We start from the raw sequence: 22,232 nt of genomic DNA, 5'->3' as shown, positions 1-22,232 counted from the left end.
TTGGAAAGAGAACTCCAACAGCTGTCAGATGGTACAAAGGAAGCCAAGAAATTCCCAGTGGAGAAAAGTAGCACATTTGGGGCTTCATTCAATTCTAAGATTTCCACAACTAAAAAATGACTTTCCTCTACTAATTCATTAGAGTGTAGTTCATTTACCCCAGTCCTCACATAGAAAAAGTCTGACACAGCACGAATCATTATGAAATTATACTTTATTCATATATATTAAATATTGATAATCTAAACAAATTAATTACTTTCTATTTGGGTACAATCATAGTTGTCAGTGGTATTCTGAAGCACCAGGCATGAGAAGAAATGCTATATTCTTAATCAGGAGACAAGTCGTATCACCTGACACATTCAAGTGTCATCTGACATGCCATTAGAGCAGTGGCTCATAATACAGACATGTTTCCAAGTAGGCAGCAACTGGATGGCATCATTTCATTTATAAGTGCTCATGGTATCAAGTGAAATAAATGCATAACCCACAGGGTCTTACTTAAGTCAGCTGCCTAGTTAGTTCCTGAGATTATGCCTTGAAATCACAGTCTTGCCTAGTTGGTCAGAAAAAAGAAGGGAGAGGGTTGAGTGAAATAGTCACAGGATAAAGGAATTATAAATAATACATATATTAATAGTCATTTTCATTACATAAAAGTTGCTATTATAAATACTTTGATTTATGAGTCTAAAAATATATTCTTCATATAAATAATGTAAAATATTAAATATTAATAAATAGGTTTAGATTTAAAAATTCAAATATTGCAGACAGGATGACCATTATTTCGATGCTCTGCGGCCGGGAAATACACTGTGACTCCTTTTCCGCTTCCTTAGGTTAGATCTTGGTGAGAGATCATTCATCACTTTGATGAGTTCATTTATCGCTTTGCGCTGGACCTGCAGATCATTCACCTTTTGGGGAAGAAAGCAGCAAAATTAATTCCAGACATACAAGCCATCAGGATATTATGCTGTTAATATCATGAAAATAGAAGTATTCCTTCAAAACAAATGATTTTCACTGACAATATATTATCTTAATACACAATGGTGGTTTCTTCACTTATTATGATGAAAATTACAAATAAATTGCCAGTTATGCTGTAATATGATGGGGTACATGATATATCCTCAAATTTACTGCCATGGAATTCTCAAAACTATATAATGAAAAGAGCCTTAGTGGAGTGACAACAAATGTGGGTTTGAATACTGTGTGTAATAACTCTGACTTTAAACCAGTCACTTGACCTCTCCCAACTTCTATTTTCTCGTCTAAACAATGAGGAGATTATTTCAAGCATCTCTAGGCTCCCTACCAATTGTATCCACCTTGTACTTTAATTAGTCTTTGTTGTAAGTATCAAATGAGTTACTGTTGGTCAATGGTTCTCTCTTTTAGTGTGTTGCAGAATAACCTGGAGACCTAATGAAGAACTCAGAGACCCAGATGCATGAAGTCAGAGAAGACCTATGCAGTTGTGTGGTTATTAAGCTCCCCAGGTGATTCTGTTACTCACCAAAGTTTGAGAACCACCAATTTAGGTTCAGCACTTTGTAAACACCAAGTCTAAGACAGTTGAATACTATAATTTTTCATTTCCCCCCAATTTGGTCAGTTTCATCATTTCTACAATGGGATTAAAAATAAACACTAAGCATATTCATATGGCAATAAGCAATTACTAGCACAAACTTTTAAAATTAGGGATTGCAGCAAATTTCACTGCACCTTTCTATCCAAGCAAATTTAACTATTTCCTCACTCTAACCTGCAGAACCATTTAGGTGAATTCACCTTTATTAAAATGGGGACCATTTACTTTCATCTTGGCTCTGCCACTATGTTTCTTTCTAATACTGGAAACACTGTGACCACCTTGCCACACTTCTGAGAATAACTAGAGGGATTCTAGGTTTCAGGACTAATTATTAAAAAGCATAACATTCTTAAATACTAGCAGTTGAGCCAAAGGAGACAGTGGTTGAGAGCTTATTCAAATTGTCCATTATGAAGCAGGAGGCTTGGAGCTTCCAGAAGGATGGGACCCACAGATTTTTTTTCAAGGCCCTGTTACAGCAGAGTAGGAAAAAGTTTCTACCAGCTGTGTTTTCCAGTGATAAGTTTTACTTTCCAGTGTTCCGAGTATCACCAAGAAACCAAGAGGCTCATCTAGGACTGAACAGCAAGCAAAGGGCAGCCCTGGGTCAGGAACTTTTCAGTGCTTTTTCAGTCTCCAGCCTGGGGTCAGAGGGGATCCGCTGACCACTGGAAAACACTATCAGTGGAAAATGGTAATGGTCTTAACAATTTTCCAAACCACTTCTGTACCATCTAACATGCTCGAGACTAGAGAAATCCTGAAGAACAAGCCCTTATCTGATCTGAGAGGGGTGAGAGACAGGCCAAGGAAGACTGACAGCTGCCACACATCCTGAGAGGACAAGTCATCACAAGACCCTGCCCTTTCTCATTCAAATTTTGTACATCAAAGCCAAACCCAAAAGAATCTAGTGGCCTTTGTCTCCTAGATAAAATTTTAGAAAATGTGATTTATCTTTATGCTTCAAAGTTATCTCTCAGCTTCTGGAAGTCATAACTTTAAAGACTCAAGCCAGTTTCATGAGATAAGGCTTGACAAGCTAAGGATCTCTCCAGCTAAGATAGCTAAGTATACAAAAGTTGATAAAACAATTTCTTCATAAGATATAAATTCTATTTTCTTCTCTAAAAACAAACACTCTCTCTGCTACTTGGGCTGTACCATATGAGAGGTTGACCAGAGCCTGGCAAGAGAATGTGCTTAGTGCCTTTTCAGAGACCAGAGTTTTTTGCTATCTCATTCTCTTTTTCTATCCATGGCATGGTAGAGTTTTAGAGCAAAGGAGAACAGAGAAATTAGAGTGAACCCAAAAGCCTCTTTTCAGGGTGAGGAAACTGAGCCCTAGCCAAGCCTGTGATTCATCTGGGGTCACAAGGTTCCTTGGTGACCAATGTGGGAGGAGGACATAAATCCTCTCCATCCACCCCCCCACCCTCACCCTTTCCATTAAGACCTACAGTCTCCCAGCCTAAGCAGGAGACTTCCCATCACACAAACAAGGAACAATGAGACAAGTTCTTCTCAGTACTCCCCTTGGATCCTTCACTACTTCCTCCTCACAGGATTTGTCCATTCACCTGTCTCTGCACAATAGACACAATGCCAGCATTTCCCCCCAACTCACAAAATTAAATGATTTCCACATTGACTTGGCAAAGTCACCCACAAGCACAAATGGAATTACTAAGGAGGAGGTCTGGCCGTGGGTTCACTTCATAGTTTTAACAACTATACCCAGTAGCTAATCTACATTCTGGAAATTCTGTGTTTTACAAGAGCCTCTGCAATGAAATCAAAGAAAGAATTAAAATCAACTCACGGGAATTCGAATCAGCTTAAGAAAGTCCTCCCGCTTACTGCTGCTGCTATTGAAGAACCTGACAAGCATGTCTTCCTTGATGGTATCCATGCTCCTTTGAATGATCTGGTTATCTTTAAAGTTTTCAAACAGTTTCAAGTAGAAGGAGACAATTTGGCTTTGAATGATTGTTTTGTCACTCTCCTTGGAAGAAAAGAGCACAAAGAAAGGTTGCTATGAATTTATGCCTCAGAAAATAAGCAACAGGGAAAGCAGCAAAATGGAAATATTCAGTTTACCTCTCTCCAGTTCTTCAAAATATCTAAGAAAAGAGGCCCACCATCTGCTACATCTGGATTACTTGCATTCTAAAAAAGAAGAAAGAAAAATGGTTTACAATCCCTAAAAACGTACTTCAGGTTTTATTGCTGACAATATCCACTGATTTTCTTTTCAACTGTATTTAGTAAAGCTGGTATGTTGGATATAACCAAATACTATCATGCCATTTTATCTTCTTATTTTCTAGTATAGCCCTTAAATTTCAATATTACAAATGAACTCAACAAGGCCAGTGATACTTCAATTGTCCCAAATAACTATAGTAAGGAAAGGAAAGTATTTTCAAGCCTAGTTAAAAAAGAAAAAAAAAAAAATCAGCAAAATCATCCCACTATAAAATACTGCCCCCCTATGGTACTGGTCTCCATAACATCTACTGATGTCCTCCTATACGGTATTACCAGCTTTAAAAGATAATTCCAAGTGTGTGTGTGTGCGTGTGTGTGTGTGTGTGTGTGTGAAATTGTTTAGATGATGTAAGAATAAAAAAGCTTGAGAATGCTTGAATATAATAGCTCCAATTATAATAACTACATTTTGGACAAGTCATAAAATATTTAAAATGCAAAAATGATTTTAAGTAACCACAAATAACATTTTTAAGAGCTCATAAAATAAAACAAACGAACTAAAATTTTAATATAAGTCAGATTATAACTCCTACAAAATCTCAGCAAGTGACTGAGTTCAAGTATAATCCATAGATAACATAGACAGGGCAGTAGAACTTTGAAACCATTGTTTGGAGAGAAACACCTATAAATTTTTTAAGCCAAAACTTGAAGGACCTCATATTGTTTAATTGATCAATTCAGATTACCGTGTTTAATGCTAATCTTGACCTTTTATCGTCACCCCATAGTACTCTAAGAAGTCAGAAACTAATAGCTAGTCATTGTTTCAATATGCATATTACTTGCCATCACAATTGAATTCTCACCACAAAATTATCAACATTGTGCTTTATATCCGTATTATTCCCATCTTTTGGGAGATTCGCGAAAGCCCCTATGTCTCTATAGCACATTGAGCAGAGGGTGAAAGCAGTATCTAGATCATTTAGTTAAAAATATGCCTAGTAAACAGTCAAAATAATACCAAATCTTCTCAAGATGACTATGGCCTAGAGATGTCAGCGTATTATAGAGACAACTCCCAGTCGACATTCAGTCATTTCAACACCAGCAAGTGTTATTAAAAGATCATACTTACAAAATATTCCTTTAGGTCTTCTATTTCTTTAAAAAACATGGCCTGACAATAATAGCCAGAAGAACAAAAAATCACGCAAAGCTGAAAAGCTAAGATAAAGTTTGTATAATTCATTGTTTCGTAGTTAGGCTGAAGTAGTTGAAATCAGTAGCTCCCAGTTTAAGTTGATCAGGTCCAAAAGACTCAGCTGATCTTTCGTTTCTAATAGCCGACCTACAGACAATCAGAAAACTGTACTGCATCTCCTTCTGCTGCTGGTATTTATACCTAGTTGAAGTCCTCAGGATTACGTATTTTCACAAGTTTTTTTTTTAGATGAGATGGTGACAGATAGGCGGAGATGCTAGTTTGTATTAATAACTATGGTTTTGTGGCATTTTGGTGTTGTAGTTAGAGTTTCCTTTCAACTCTTTGGGTCTTTTGACGATGAGGCAGACCCGTTATGCCCACCTGTGCCATTCTTGTGGGATCCTTTGAAAGCACTTTTACTTCACACCATTCATGGATTGGAAACTTTTTTGCATTTCTATCCTTTGCCCTTGTAAATTGTTGAGTTGTTGTCCACAGAGCACATTGATCATTTGTTTGTGGTCAGGAGCAAGTAAAAAAGGAAATTCTATAGGAGCTCAAACTTTTACAAAGGAGGGGTGCCTTTTAAAATTTTTCCTGCAAATGACCAGAAAGTAAGGAAAGAGTGTGGTTAAAAGACCAAAGTGGTAAGGAAGTCCTTCATCAAAGTTGGTTAGTAAAATACCTACCACAACTTTGTATTGCCCTGGATCAATACTGACCAATAGAAATAATAGAAGAAGAAGAAGAAGAACAAGAACAAGAAGGAGAAGTAGAGGAAGGAGGAGGAGGAGGAGAAGAAAAAGGAGAAGAAGAAGTAGGAGGAGAAGAAGTACAAGGAGGAAAAGAAGAAGGAGAAAAGGAAGAAGGAGGAGGAGAAGAAGAAGAGGAAGAAGAAGGAGGAGGAGGGGAAGGAGAAGAAGAAGGGGAAGGAGAGGAAGAAGAAGAAAAGTAAAAAGAAATAGATAAAAATAATTTTTAAAATATGTTGTATTTAATCCAATACATCCCCAAATCATTTTAAAATGTATCAACACACAAAATTTATTAATAAGATATTTTACCTTTCTTTGTCATACTAAATCCTAAAAATCCAGCACGGATTTTATACCTACAGCACATGTCAGTTTGGACTAGTCTTATTCCAATGCTCAATAGCCACATGTGGCTAGAGGCTACCCTATTGAACAGTATAGCTTGGATGGTCAATTGTTCCAATTAACCATTAATAATGGAGAATCTTTTTCTTTTCTTTTTTTATATCTTTTCCTTCCACATATCAAAAAACAAACAAACAAACAAACAAACAAAAACAAGACAAACAAACAAAAAAAACACCCCAGGATTCTTTCTTCTCCTTTCCTCCCTCAATAATTCATTTTTGAAGTGAAACACTCAGGATGGTACAGAAGGTTCTCCACTCTTTGATTCTAAACTATATTGCACTTGTACCTGTACTCTGTATACATCTGGAGTGTTGTGTTATGGATGCAGACTTGAATCCTGGCTCCATGACTATCAAGCTATGTGATTTTGAGGAAGCATCTTAATTCTTCTAAGACTTAGTTTCCTTACCTTTAAAATGAGACTAATATTAGGATCTCCTTCTAGACTTCAGTTGAAAGTTAAATTAGTTGATACACATGAAGTACTAAGAATTTTACCTGGCATGCAGTCAGGCACCCAGTAAGTTATCTATTGTTATTTGGGCAGGTTAGATGATCAGTCGTTCCTTAAAACAACACATCCTGAACCTTTGCTTACACTATTCCTTTGTTTGGCCTTGAGTTCCCTTCCCCCTCATTGGCCACCGGGAATGATACCCATCCATCCAAGCCTTGCCTAAAAATCCATTATTTCCATAATTCTCCCCAAATTTCCTTCTTAAAATTAACCTGGTATCCTCCATTCAGTCCTAGCACTTGCTTCATACTTTTTAAAGAGCCCTGGCCCCTCATTCTCAGTTACTCAGGTATTCTCTCCCCCTTTTAGACCAAGTTTTTTAAAACCAGAAATTGTTGTGTTGCTTCTATAACCATCTTTCATTCCCTAAAAGCATTTTAACATGGAGATGTACCCATAGACAGCTCTGAATAAATGTGAATCTGAATGCTTATTTGAAGATCTACTCTGAGTTCTTTTCTCTTAAGTTCTCATCATAATGCTGTCAAACCTAACCTGTAGGAAACTGGTTTTGAATTAAACAGGATTTATGGTGAATGTTGGAAACATGATGCTATGCCTCTTTAGCCAAATTCTGCTTATTGGGACAATCTCATGTATTATTTTATGTCCAAAAGGCCAGAAAACTCTGGGGGGCTGTCTATCTTCCCAAAGAATAAACAAGATCAAAACCTACCTGTGGGACAAAATCTCATGTTAAACAAGTGAAAAGTATAGAAATTATAATGCTGGCCACAAAGCTCTATTGTAGCTCTTCTCCGAAAAAAAGTACAGCCCAGATAATGTGCTCACAGCATGACATAGTGGCAAGAAATCCTTCTCAGAACCTTGGAACACTCTGCAGGCACTCACTACCATCTAAGAAACCAGTGGCCAAACTTCTAGTTACTGGAAGGAATATTCTCAACTTTCTGAAAAGAAGTAAAGATTGGTCTTGCCCATCCCTTGGTTTATCCACTGAAATATGGTGTTGGGGTGAGGAGTTAAGAGCAGTGCGGGCCATAATTGGGAATTATACATCATCTGGGTGTTTGTAAATTGGGCATGTCTATTCAAAATTACAGATATATATTAAGCATATGTTTACAATATGGTCAGATGTTTGCAATTTGTAACTACATAACTAAAATCCATCCTCTAATAACTATATAACATGACCAAGCACAGCACAGAATTATGGAATTAGGGAGATTATCTATGGCCTATTCCCTCACTTTTTAGATTTGTAAATCAAGACTCAGAAAAATAGTGATGTGCTTAAATTCATTCAACTGGATAATGTAGAGCCAAGTATAGAACCAAGATCTTTCCCCTAATCTATCTGTCTCCCAGTCAATATCCATTAATATTGTTGTATATGTCTTCAACTGTGTTAGATGTGTGAATTCAAATAATTATATCCTATTAGGTTTGGTGTCTGGGATTTTTTTTTCTGTAGAATTTGTGAGATAATGGTCATTCTTTAATTTCTTAAAAAATAGTAAGACTGTAAATAAAAGTTTTAAAATTCTCAGTTATATATCCCATCAGACCCAACTCGACAGACATGAGACTACATGGACAAGAGAGACAATCTATCAAGATTCTGTACTTGGAACAGCCTACATTTACTTTAAATGCTCTTTTGTTACCTCTTTAAAATTCCTAATAATTTTTTTAACAAACAAAAGCTCCACTTTCATTTCACACTGGTTTCTGCAAATTTTGTAACCGGTCCTGTATCCTAGGCTAGAATTGAATCATATTTAATTAGATTTTCATCTTTCAACATATGATTCTTTGGTTCAGAATGTTGTTACTACAATAGTATTTCCTTTTGTGATCTTTTCCTGTCTTGTCAACTTTACCAAAGAAGACATTTCTCTCTCTTTTCTGCCTGTAAAACACCTTATGTTACGCATGCAAACTAGAGGTTTCACACCTTGTTGGTTCAGCCAACACTGAGACTGCAGAATAATTTGCCACCAAGATATCCTTTAAGAGTTTTACAAACCCACCAGGAGCCCAAGTGTGACCTTATTACTAAAACAAAGGGGCTGAAAACTTTCTTTTTTCTTTTCAGCTGGACTTTCTTTCTGAAAACTGGCTATGATCATGCATTAGGCGTCAGCAAGATTTTTGATCATATCTCATACTCTCCTCATTCTTAACTGAGTAGCTAATGGTAAGACAAAATTTACACCTTGGTTACCCTTTTTCCTCTGTGATCAGCAGTCATATCCCTAGCACTCACAACCAAATTATCTCATCCAGACTTTGGTGTAGATTTCTTCCACCGAGTATGAGTCAATATTGGATCTATGCCCCCACGCTATTTTGACTCCCGGAACTCCTGACATCACGCAAAGTGAGCCTACGGAAGAATGACATACAGAATGGAAGTCCATGCGGAGTCAGATTTTCCCCGCAATTTGACTCATAAAATCCCGTATGTTAGAGTTTTCTGAATCCCCCTTTTTCTTTCATGCCATCTAGGCAACTTTGAGAGGTGGTTCAAAGAATATAGAAGACACTAATGTAACATGGTCATCGGCTCACAATATTCTCAATTGTAAATCAGATGGGACTATGCATTGATAACCTAGAGATTAAGGCATGCTTGGAAGGCAGTGTTTTCATTCCACAAGGAATTTTAAAGCACCAAGTGCCAAGAACTATGATTGGCACAGGGAAATCAAAGAAAAATGGGACAGCTCTGTTGTAAAAGTATTTGTTATACCCTAATTTCAATCAATTAGTAAGTCCTTATTGAGCACCTACTACATGCCTATATTTTTAGGGGTTAAAAGAAGTTAACAGTGAGACAATCTAACAGGAGCGTATGTCACCACATTCGTAACCAGGATTGATCCTTTCACTCTAGATACTGAGTGTGTATCTATATTCTCCTCCTTTTCTCCATGTGTATCTTTCTGGGGGTGGGGGACTGGTTCATACAGTAGAAGAGAACTGGTTATTGTGCCATGCCTGACATATGCATTGCGTTCCCTACTCCTGTATCTATGGCAGGTATTACTAGTCAATCATGGCATTCTTCCTGTGTCGAAGCTTAAATTTAACCTGTGAATCCTCTTCAACACTGAAGTTTATGTAGGTACTGCCAATTCATTAATGTTTCATTATCTATTTTCTTTTCGGGTCTAAGATTTACTTGTTGTTATGCTTCTTACCTAGATTTGCTAGATGAATTCTTTCAAATTGCAAAGAAGTAAAAGACATTATCTCTTACTCTGAGAACATTAGTATTAAAGAAAATCATTACAGCCCATGAAGTAATAAAGATCTTTGGCCTAAAAGGGGAATCTCAAGTTCTGGTCCTAGATATGCTACTGGTACAATGTGGAATTTTTGCAAAGACTTTACCTGTGCCTTACATGTCAACTATATCAACTTTGAAAGAAGAGTTGGATCCAATGAACAATGTTTTCTTCCATTCCTAACATTCTATTTTTCTATGACTATGATTTACAAAGAATACCAGAGATTCCCAAGAACTAAGGTACATGAGGTACAAACTCCAACAAACTTGGGAATTCAAAGAGAAGTAACTGTCTGAATGATGGAAATGTTGAGGAATTTCATCCATGGCTCATGTTCTGAATTTAAGATAAATCTGAAATTTGAATTTGAACTGAGCCTTGAAAAATAAATAGAATTTGTAAGGTCAGATAAGGAATAACCCTTCACAGTTTGTAGTTAATCCTAAAGGCCATGTACTTCTTTTCCCAATGATCCCATAATGTAAGTTGTCCTCCAGGTGGTCCTTAAAAATGACACTAAGCTTTGAAAACATGAGCATTTTTTCAAAGGAGACATACCTTTCTATCTCTCAACACAAAAGTTCCACACAGCACATTTGCATTTTCCCCAGGCTATGTGGAGGGGGAATTCTGAATCCATAACCATTCAATAAATAATAAGTATTTTAAACCAGGATTTGGTAAGTCATTATTACTGTGTCCTTACTCCTTGAATCAATTCATGAAGTACCTGAAATAAATTTTCATCTATATGTTTTCAAATGGAAAGTTTTTCATGCTTATAAAATTAAGGGGATCTTTTAAATTAAAAACCAGATAATCCAGAAGAGCACAAAAAAGAAAAATATCATCTATGATTTTACTACCCATAAGTAAATACTGTTAGGATTTTGTGCAGATTCTTTCATATTTTTCCTATGTACTTATCACAGTGTCTGGCACAAAATTATTCCTCAGTAAACTAATGTGGATTAATGAAACATGAGGAAAAATAATGCAGTGTTTAAGCCCAAAAACTCTAGAATGAGACTGTTGGGTTCAATCATGACTTTGCTCCTCACTCTATTTTAAGTTGAAGCGAGTTATTTAATTTCTCTGTGCTTCAGTTTCCTCATATATATAAAAATGTGATATAAATTGTAGCTGTCTCAAAGGATTTCATGAGTATAAATTAGGTTAATATGCATAATAGTGCAATACCTGACCTATAGAAAGAGATGGATAAATGTTGGTCAACCTTACCTACATCTTCCAATAGCCAGATCTAGTCTTCTTCCTGACACATGGAACACTTCACAGCCTCTTGAAGTTAAGTGGGATCTTGTGACTTTTCCTGGCCAGTCTATTTTAAGTCTATGTGTATTATTCCTGGGCCAAAGGCCGAGCCCCTGGGAAGACTTCTAGCTCTCTCTTCCCTTGCTACAGTGGTGGTGGAGATCATATGCTTTATGGAGATGAAACATAGAAGATTAAATACATAGGTTACTTCTACTTTCTTTCAGAATGTCAACAACAACAGTAATAATAATAATAATAATAATGGAATAAAAAGTCTATAAACCCTCAGAAACGGAAAGAACAAGACACCAGCAGATGAGAAAGGTCAGTAAAGTTACAAAAGATGGATAGAAGTTGAGCATGTGATAACTGACTTCAACTTTAGATTTCTCCACTGTGACAAATAACTGAGCAGAGGAATTAAACAAGATGAAAATCTGTTCACACTGTAAAAGTGCAGAAGATTCAAGAATTGGCCTATGGTTTATCAACAATCTTTGAAACAGGAAGTTCAGGGTAGGATTGAAAACAGGACAACTGGTTGAAATATATGTAAGATGTAGTTAGATCCCTTCCAGCCCACTCAGTCAAGCCACCATCCCTGCCACACCTTGTTTGAAAACTGAATAGTAGCTTTCCAGAAAGGTCCTGAATATCTAGCAGAGCTGAGAAAGAATTGTCTTGATAAGATTAAGATTTAATTGAAAGCTATTATACTGAACAGTAAGACAGTTAGAATTCCAAAATGCTTACTGTCAAGTTTGTAACTGCCAGGCAAGTGACTAAAAGATTTGTCTTCAAGAAAACTGGTAAGCCCAAAGGAAAAGACAAACTGACAGTTAGGGTTTCCCCTAATGAAATTTCAAGCTAGGATGCTTGTAAGTCAGGAAGCTATATCTATTTCAAATAAGGTTCCCATTCCAATAATTGGGACCTTATTATTAAACACAAAAACACAAATGACCATAAAGCACTTCAGAAAATACTATAGGGTGAAGACAAATTTCAAAAAAAAAAAAACAGAAAAGAAATAATAAATTCAGAGGAGAAAGAGACAAAGGAGAGTTCTTAAAAAATGAAGAGAAAAAAATTAAAAAGTAAGAGAAGATTCATGAAACAAGGACATTTATAGACTGATAACCTCTTAGAACTTAAAAATATAATAACAGATGGTTAAAAAACAATAGAAGGGTTATGAAATAAAGTTGAAGTATTCTTCTAGAAAGAGCAAAATGACTGAGAACTGGAAAAATACAAAGAAAGTTATAAAAACTAAAGAGTTGATTCAGGAAGCTCAACACCTAAGTAATAGAAGCTCCAGAAAGCGATGGGAAAACATTAAAGGAAGAAAATTATCAAAGACATAATTTAAAAATTTTTTCCATAACTAAAAAACATTAACTTCCAAAATGAAAAGCCTAATGAATTCCCAGCAAAGTGAGTAAAAACAGACAGACTCCATTATTAAATTTCAGAGAATCTTGGATTCAGAGAATATCCTCAAAGTTCAAGAAGGGGAATTGGGGGAAAAAGAGATCACATATAAAGGATGAAGAAATAGAATGTCATCTAACTTCCCAATAGAAATTCTGGAAGCTGGAGGTTGTTGGAGCAATACCTTCATATATCTGATTAAATCTGATAAGTAACGCCCAGACTAGAATTTCATACTCAGCCAAACAATCAACAGCTACATTCTTTTACTCATTTAAGATTTCATAGCTTTATTTCCCATGTACCCTTTCTCATGAAGGATTTTGAGAAATTTAAGGAAGTGTTTAACCAAAATGAAAAATCAATCAAGGAAGAAGACCTGGGATCCAAGAAACAGAGACTCCAACACAGGAAAGAAGCTTGAAGATTTTCCAGCAAGTTATGAAGGTAGTCCCAGGAAGACAGTTGTGCAGCAGGCCTACAGAACAACCAGCACTGGTTGGAACCAAACGAGGAGAAACAGAGAATGTCTCCAAGAAAAAAGTAATTAAGGGGCACCTGGGTTGCTCAGTCAGTTAAGAATCTGTCTTTGGCTCAGGTCATGATCCTGGGGTCATGGGATTCAGTCCTGTATCAGGCTCCCTGCCTGTTTCTCCCTCTGCCATTCCTCCAGCTTGTGCTCTCTCATTCAATCTCTCATTCTCTTTCTCAAATAAATAAATAAAAATTCTTTTAAAAAGTAATTAATATTTGTTTGTCTATACTACAGAGAAATTTCATCCCTTCCAGAGATTGGGACTGGGAGATTGTGAATAGTAAGGGGCATGTGGAAAACTGAGAAAACCAACCAAATAGCTGTAAAGTCCAGGAAAAACAAATACTGTACAAGAAATAAATGCAGAAACATACAACAAATATTGTGAACAATATTGCAAACTTTAGGGGCACCTGGGTGGCTCAGTGGGTTAAAGCCCCTGCCTTCGGCTCAGGTCAAGATCCCAGGGTTCTGGGATTGAGCCCTGCATCAGGCTCTCTGCTCGGCGGGAAGCCTGCTTCCTCCTCTCTCGCTCTTTGCCTGCCTCTCTGCCTAATTGTGATCTCTGCCCGTCAAATAAATAAATAAATAAAATGCAAACTTTACTCAAAAAAAATATAAAATAGCTATAAAGGAAAGATAGGAGAGCAGGAAGGCTAAATATATGCATATACATTAAAATAAGTCAATCACAAATAAAATCTCTAATAAAAATAAGTCAATCATAATTTTCTATAGAAGGAAGTACATTGATGCTATCTAAAAATGGGAAAAATGCAATATGAGAAATTTTTAGTGATATAATAAAAATTGAGCTAAGAACTGAAGTTAAATGGACTGAAACTGATTGTCTCAGAGAAGTGTGTTTCAGAAATGGAAATGCATGGATCAGAGAGCTTATAGTATAATAAGCTTTGTTATAAACTTTGTAAGTATTTGATAAGTTTTAGAGTCCCAGAGGCCAGCCTCATTTCTGACACCAACTGCAAGTTCAGGGGTCCCCAGACAACCCTCAGTTTCAACAGTTTATTAAAATGACTCACAGAGCACAGAAAAAGCATCATAATCACAGTTTATTATGCAAAAGGTTATGGTTTCTTCAGAGGGAAGAGCCTCATAGGGCAGGGTACAGAAAAGTTCCATGTTCAGAGCTTCATTTATCCTCTCCCAGTGGAGTTATCAGTGCCAACTTTTCCTAGTAGTGACATGTGACAGTATGCATGGAGTTTTGTCAACCAGGAAAGGCACTCAAGCCTTAGTGTCACCACTTATATTGGGGATTTTATAGACAGAGTTGACTATCTGCATGACTGACCTTCCATCACAGCCCTTCCAGAAGCCAATCTGATACCTTGTGGCCCAAGGCCCCCAACATAAATTGCATTGTTAGCATAGACTATTTGACATAGCCCAAGGCCCCAGGTAAACAATGATACTCATCAAACAAGGCTTAGAGGTTACCACTCAGCAGCTGAGGACAAAGGCCATCTCTCTCTTTGGACAAGGTTAATTCATTACTGGGTAATACTATTTTTTTCTTTTTATACAGTTTGTTCTACTATAACATTAATATCATTTATAATATGTATATTATAGTATAATCATATATAAATGTGTAATATATATGATTACCTCCTACCCAACTGGTAAGTAAAAAAACAATGTTAATAAAATGTGGAATTCACTTTGGTTCATCCTGGATTCTTCCCATTTTAAGGGAAAAGACAATAAAGTAAAATTTCTCTAACCATTACAAGAAAGCTTTTGTGATATTTGAAGACCTTAAGAAAAAAGTCAGGAAGTCACAAAAGCATTTTACATTAGGGCAGGTGGTGATTGGTTTCATGGGTTCAAGAATTGTTAACTTTCTACTCTCTGGGAAGCAGGAAGTACAGATGAAGAAACTGAAAAGATGTTTCCTCCTGTTTACAAATAATGGACAAATTAAAATAGCTGCACCCCAGATAGGTTTTTACTTCGAAAAAAAATGCTTTCAATCAAAGGCAAATGTCCTCAGGTCCTACATCTCAAAAGAGGAAGCTGAAGCAAGATTTTAAGGCCACAAATGATTGATTCACCGTGATGATAGGTGGAAACTTCTCTAGAGATTTAACAATCTTTGTGTTTTGATGAGAATTCTTGTTGTTTTTGTTAATTCTCTGATTGTGAAGCTGGGGTGGTATTAAATACACAGTCCCAAAGCTACTTGTTCCCCAAAACCCTGTTATTCTCAGAGAGTTTGCAGAACATGAAGTTTTCAAAACATGATGTGTTAAGACAGCAATGCCTCTACATGAATTACTTTGATAAAAGTAGAAATTATTATTTTTTAATTTATTTGACAGAGAGAGGGAACAGTGGGAGAGGGAGTAGGAATAGGAGAAGCAGGCTTCCTGCCAAGCAAGGAGCATGACCTGGGACTCGAATCCAGGACCCTGGGATCATGACCTAAGCTGAAAGCAGATGCTTAACAAATGAGCCACCAGGTTCCTCAAAGTATAAATTACTTTTTAAATGTTGTCTAAGGGATATATTGTTGCTTAGTTGTGGTTACTTAGGGTGAGCCTCCTGTATATGTTATAATATTTCTCAGATTAGCTGAGGCCATTGTAAGTGAAAACAGTACATGAATTGAAGGCTTCTAACCTCAGTGTGAAGAAGGCAAAGTGCAAGAAAATCTCAGTAAATTTATATTTCACCTCAGGGAAATGAAAGAAAGGAGGAGTTTGTGCAGCCGAATATTTCTGCCGGTTAAAAGACTGACACCTAATAGTGAGTAATGGTTACCCATGGTAGTGCTTTACGCGCATCATCTCATTTAATGATGACAACTGTCTAAGAAAGACAAATTTCTTGGGTTATGGACATTGGGGAGGGAGGGTATGTGCTATGGTGAGTGCTGTAAATTGTGTAAGATGATTCACAGACCTGTACCACTGAAGCAAATAATACATTATGTGTTAATAAAAAAAAAGCAAGACAAATTAATTTTCATTCTATAAATGAAAATTATTTCCTATAAAGGAAAAAAAATGAGGCTTTTCGAGAGGTTAAACAACTCATCCAAAGTCTCTGAGTTGGTAAGTGACAAAGCCAAGTGTGGCCAAGCTCTCTGCTTTGCTGTTAACCACTCGGCTGCAACCAAGCCAGCACTCCATCACAGAAAGGCTTCTGCTCACTGCTCCCTCAGGTGGTCCTGAAAGCTTGACGTGTTCAATATTATATCATTTAAGGTTCTTTGTTTACACCTATTAAAAAACAAATCTGACTAATTTTAGTTAAAATAGAACATGTATTGAAAGTATGTGGAGGAGCTCATGGATGGACCACGAAGCTGAAGAACCATGTGTAAAACAGGTAAGCTGTACCTGGCGAGCCCACGTCTCAGCCCCAAAAACTACTCCATGACTCTTGAAGGCACCTGGAAGGAATGAATCAGATGACAAAGCTTTTGTTCCTACCTTTGCATCAAATTTTAACCCTGAGGAAGTGGGTCAAATTGGTTCATCTTGGGTCAGTTGATTGCCCCTTGACAGTCAATCCTACAGTGATGGGTTGGGGGGTGGGGAGGGGAAAAAATCTGGGAGAAGGATCTTCCAGTTAGTTACCCCCTTGATGAGTATATAGGAGACCAGATTTACCAGGCAAAATTCTGGTAGAAGGATCTTCCAGTTAGTTACCGTATGATGAGTATATAGGAAACCAGATTTACCAGGCTGACTACACCCATTGAGGGTGATGAGATTCTCCAAAAGGAAACAAGAGTGCCATTCGAAAGGGGGATGATGTTTGGTTCCACAAGAAAAACGACCTCTCTAGGGACTTTCAGAGGACCTCATGGAATGGCAAAACCTTCAATGGAATTCTGAAACATCTTTCATTTTAACAACCTAAGGCAACCCTTGAAGCTTTTAACATTTGAATGAAGAGAACAGAGAGGTTCTTCACTGCAGTAACTGCTCACTACTGCAGCCGCTATGTACATTCCACTTGGAAATACTTTGGGGACAGAAACTAACTTGACATTCACCAAACCTATTTCTTCCTGGCACAGAACTCAAATTTCCAGCTTTTCTTGCAGTTCTGTGTAGACACAGAGTTGAGTTCTAGCCCATGGAGCGTGAGTGGAATTGATGTTTGACACCCTCTGCGTGCAACATTCCTTGCTCCTTCTCCGTGTCCCAGCTCAATACAAATGTGCACAGTGACTCACAGTCTAAGTTTTGAAGATGGTGGAACCACAGAATGAAAGGAGCCTGGTGCTCCTAAGAGGAGAGATACCTGCTTCTCTGATACATTCACTTTGGACAAAGAAATAAGCTACTAGATTATGGCTATTAATACATTTTAGAGGCATTTACATTAATTTAAGGTACTAAAGCCCCATACCTTAACTCCAGTTTTTACCTAAATAAAGACATATGTGTATTTCATATTTTCAAATAAAATTTTAGATGCCTTGTAAAGGCTTTAAAGCAAATACTGTCACTGTGAAATCAGACTTACATTGCTCCTAAAAACTATTCTCTTCATATTTACTGTTGACATTGAAGTATGTTTGTTCATGCACTTTCCTCTGAGGATTACCTTCTTAAGACTTTTTCTTTTTCTTTTTAAAGATTTTTTTAAAATTTTATTTAGAGAGAGAGAGAGAGAAAGAGCAAGCAGAAGGAAGGACAGAGGGTGAAGGAGAGAGAGAATCTCAAGCAGACTCCATGCTGAGGGCAGAGCCCAAACTGGGGTTTGATCTTACGACCCAGAAATTACAACCTAAGCCGAAACTGAGAGTCAGATGCCCAACCAACAGAGCCACATAGGACCTCCAAGACATTTTCAATAAGAGAAGTCTGTAAGGCCAGTCTCTTTATTTGCTACTCACCGAACTTTTCAATTTTATATCTTTACTTCCTATATTTTTCTCATTTTCTTCCTATATTTTGTTCATTTGTTTGTGTGCTTGCTTGATTTAACTTGTTTCCCTCACTCCACAAAGGATTTGAGGTGACTGATATTTAAATATTTCGCTCATTCTTTTAATTTTGAAAAGAAACATCGAGAAAACTAAGTCCTCGTCTTTTTTTCTTCTTCAGGTAATCTTGCTTCTTTTCCAATTATAGCAGATTTATTACTCCAGACAATTCTAAGCATTTGTCAATGTATTTAATTAAGGTTCAGCTTCCTCAAACTGAGTGATATATGATTTGCCCTTCTTGAATATTAGAGACGTCATTTGCTAATTGGAGTCATTGATCATGACTTGTATGATGGTCGCATTTGTGCTTTCATTAGGAAATGCTTTACACACACACACACACCCATTCTCTCAGATTATTTTTTTCCTAAAATGAAAAAAAAAAAAAAAACACCAGTCACAAGAGGGGAAATCTAAATGACATATTACAAAGCATTCAGTCTATACTTCCATTAGGAAAGTGAAAAGACTCAAGATGGAAATATTTGTCACTCCAGGCTGAAGTTGAAGAAGTACTTTTCTGGTCTTTTTTTTTTTCAGCAATACCAGCCTCCCTTAGTTCTACAGGCCTGTGGTTGGGGGTTTCCCCCAAGGCACCTTCCATCTCTTGGCAAAGGGCAGTAACTTGGCGAGGTAAGTTTTCTTTTCAGTCACCTGATAGGATTTCCCAGGACAGAGGTGTCAAGCCAGTTTGACCCGACTTCCCCTCTGTTTCCTGTGGGTCCCTGAGAAAGAAGGAAATTGCTCTTATCCCCCTCCACTTCCTCTCTCTCTCCAACACAGTGTCTGGTCCACTCACAGACGCATCAGCCTCTGCAAGATGACAAAGGTCTTTAGCGACAGTGTGGCAGGGCAGCATTCTCTGTCACCGAGTCAAGAGGCTGTTTGACTTCCTCTTAGTTGAAGAGCGTTAAGAAAAACACCTGCAGAGTTCCCAGGGCTGCAAGAGTTTGTTTTGCATCTCCCCTCTTCTGAGGCAGTCACACCCACAACCACAGCTGCAACAGCTCAAGCCAAGGAAGACACTCTGTGCAAATGCATGTAAATCCATATGAGGTGGAATGTTCTGGATAACGTCACCTGAAATTTTTCTCATAAAAAAGAAAAAAAAATCCAAATTATCCTTATAGGCCTGCCTCCCTCACCAGACGTTAAGGTCCTAGAACATACAGTCTACATTTTAGCCTCCTTGTCCATCTCAGAGTGGCCCGCTCAGTGCTATGCTCCAGAGTCTAGTGAGTCTTGACCACCAAGCCTGGATGATGAAGCCAGCAAGGCCACTTAGCCAGGGCGACAAGCCTGAAGACATCTAGAGTTTTTAGCTACAACTCAGTGTCCCATCTATCTAACTAACAGGGTGATACGTCATTATATGTGCTGAATTTTTGGCTTTACACTAGGTCTGCCCATGGTTTTCCTAAGAGCCATATTACCTCAATCACAGAGGCAGTTGACCATGCTCACTCACAGTTACATGCTAATGACAAGTCACTCTCATGGACAACTGATTGACTCGCATGGCATTTAAGGAAAGTGTTCATGTCATAACTGCTCCTATTTATATGTGGACTCTCTCTTCCTTGACATTATAGTGATCACAAATGTCATTAGTTTTCTATTATATATATATATATGAATAATATATATATATTATACATATATATATATATGCAATTTAACTGTACAGAATACTGGCATGATAGCATGGTGTCATGAACATTTATTTTTAAAAGTTACTTTTTCAGCCACTCTAGAAAACAGTATGGAGTTTCCTCAAAAATTTGACAACAGAGCGCCCCTATGACCCAGCAATCGCACTACTGGGTATTTACCCTAAAGATACAAATGTAGTGATCTGAAGGGGTATGTATACCTGAAGGTTTATAACAGCAATGTCCACAATAGCCAAACTATGGAAAGAACTTAGATGTCCATTGACAGATGAATGGTTAAAGAAAATGTGGTATATGCATACAATGGAATACTATGTGCCATCAAGAAAACACAAAATCTTGCCATGTGGATGGAACTAGAGAGAAATAAGGCAATCAGCGGAAGACAATTATCATATGATCTCTCTGATATGAGGAATTTGAGAGGCAGGGCAGGGGGTCATGGAGTAGGGAGGAAAAAATGAAACAAGATGGGACCAGGGAGGGAGACGGGCCATAAGAGACTCAATATCAGGAAACAAACTGAAGGTTGCTGGGGGGGGGGGGGGTGTGGAGGGGTAGGGTGGCTGGGTGATGGACATTGGGGAGGGTATGTGCTATGGTGAGTGCTGTGAATTGTGTAAGACTGATGAATCACAGACCTGTACCCCTGAAGCAAATAATATATTATATGTTAATTAAAAAATTACTTTTTCAATATAGTATCATGGCTAACCACACAGATATAGAAGCAAGACTACATGTGAATCCCAGCTTCATCTTTTACCGGTTGTGGTAAAAGTGGGAAAGTTCCTTAAATTCTCTAAATTTAGCTGAAAATAATGGCATCTACATCACAGGATTTTTTTTGTGAGAATCAAAAAGTTTCACATGAAGCTCTTAGAACAATGCTTGGCATATAGTAAGAACAATGTGTGTTCACTATTTTATTTTGGTTTCATAGTTTTTTTTTCAGTTGGAAACCAATTTCAATAATTGCATTTATACATTTCTTCATTTTTATTTGTTCATGTCCAGTGGAAATTTTCCTATATAGAAAACTGTTTTAGGTTGAGCAATATCAGGCAGAGCTGAGGCAAAGATCATTTGTGTGCTGATGCCTGGAGACAGGGACAGGGAACAGCAGGGTGACTCAGAAGCTGGAGGAAGTCTGTGGAGGGAGGGGTTTACAAACAGGAGCCACTGTGGGCAACAGGGCTCACACCACAAAAGACCCCTGGGCGATGGCATAGAACACATCTTAAAGATGTCCTACCCAATAGGCAAGGAAGTGTGGGTATTTATTTTCCAACTCTTCCTCTTACACAGGGACATTGCCTTCCTTGGACTTCCAAAGAAACCCTCAAAATCAGTAACTTGTTAGAGTTCAGTGCAGTGGGTAAGGACAGCAAAGGAGCCTCCTGAGAAGACAAGGGCAAGGCACTGGCTGCATCTACAATGGTAAATTCTGTAAACACTCCTTAAATTTATTCCCTAAGAGGGCCCCCCCCCCCATTTTCATTATGTCCTTTATTTTTGGGTAACAGTGACAGTATACTGACAAGTTGCATTTGTCAGGACTGTTTGCATAGCAAGTGATGGAAATCCCAGCTACACTATTTTAATCCAAGAGGAGTGTTTATCACAAGCAAAGCAACAGGGGTAGAACCTCAGGGACAGCTGGAACCAGGGACTCTGCTATTGACAGGACTTGCCTCTCTGGCTCTCATCTCTGTTTCCCTTGATGAGATGACTTCAATCTTGCCTACACAGAGCAGGATCCTTCACTTGGAAGGAATGATTGTCAGATATTCCTCCAAAGCTTCATATTTCACAGATATTTGCCCCCCAAATAGAGTTTCTTTTTAAATTCCAGTTCAAGACATTGAAACTAATTCATCAAATACTTATCAATGTCTAATCATTCTAGGCACTAGGGGATGCAGCAGTAATAAGGAAAGAGACAAAGCCCCTGTCCCATGGATCTTGATTCCAGTGGAGGAGAGTGACAATACCTAAACACATAGTTGACCAATATAATGTCAAGTAGGGATTATTGTCTGAAAAACCAAAGTAGGAGAAGGAGATAATGCTGTCTTATTTGTTTGGTTTTTTTTTAATTATAGTAAAATTCACATGCCATAAAATCTACTATCCTAAGCATTTTTAAATATAAATGCTTAATAGCAGCATGGATTACATCCATATTGTCATGAAACTATCACCACTATCCATCTCCAGAACTCTTCATCTTGCAAAACTAAAATTCTGTACCTATAAAACAGTAACTCCCCAAGACCTGCTACCCACCAAGTCTTGGCAACCACCCTTCTACTTCCCTTTTTTTTTCCCCATCTCTCTCCCTCTTCCCTCACACTC

The 22,232-nt window shown here is 37.6% G+C and overlaps 1 protein-coding gene across 1 annotated transcript; it reads right to left on the bottom strand.

The window, feature by feature from the left end:
* Positions 1-274: 274 nt before the first annotated feature.
* On the bottom strand, positions 275-5,161 carry IFNG (interferon gamma). The gene is made up of 4 exons (XM_046012838.1): positions 4,971-5,161; positions 3,716-3,784; positions 3,438-3,620; positions 275-926 (listed from the first exon to the last, which is right to left on the bottom strand). The coding sequence occupies exons 1-4, from the start codon at positions 5,082-5,084 to the stop codon at positions 792-794; spliced, it is 501 nt and encodes a 166-aa protein (XP_045868794.1). The 5' UTR covers positions 5,085-5,161; the 3' UTR covers positions 275-791.
* Between the last annotated feature and the right edge of the window lie 17,071 nt (positions 5,162-22,232).

This window comes from Meles meles, chromosome 7, assembly GCF_922984935.1.
Source record: "Meles meles chromosome 7, mMelMel3.1 paternal haplotype, whole genome shotgun sequence".
Taxonomy (NCBI): Eukaryota; Metazoa; Chordata; class Mammalia; order Carnivora; family Mustelidae; genus Meles; species Meles meles.
Note: the sequence above shows the minus strand (reverse complement) of the source record. Positions and strands in the feature narration are given on the sequence as shown.

Coding starts and splice junctions, on each gene's coding strand:
- IFNG (XM_046012838.1), bottom strand. CDS start 5,084: ATGAATTATACAAACTTTATCTTAGCTTTTCAGCTTTGCGTGATTTTT. Junction 3,621..3,715: donor TTTTGAAGAACTGGAGAGAG/GTAAACTGAATA, acceptor TTTTCTTCCAAG/GAGAGTGACAAAACAATCAT. Junction 927..3,437: donor TTAAGCTGATTCGAATTCCC/GTGAGTTGATTT, acceptor CTTCCCCAAAAG/GTGAATGATCTGCAGGTCCA.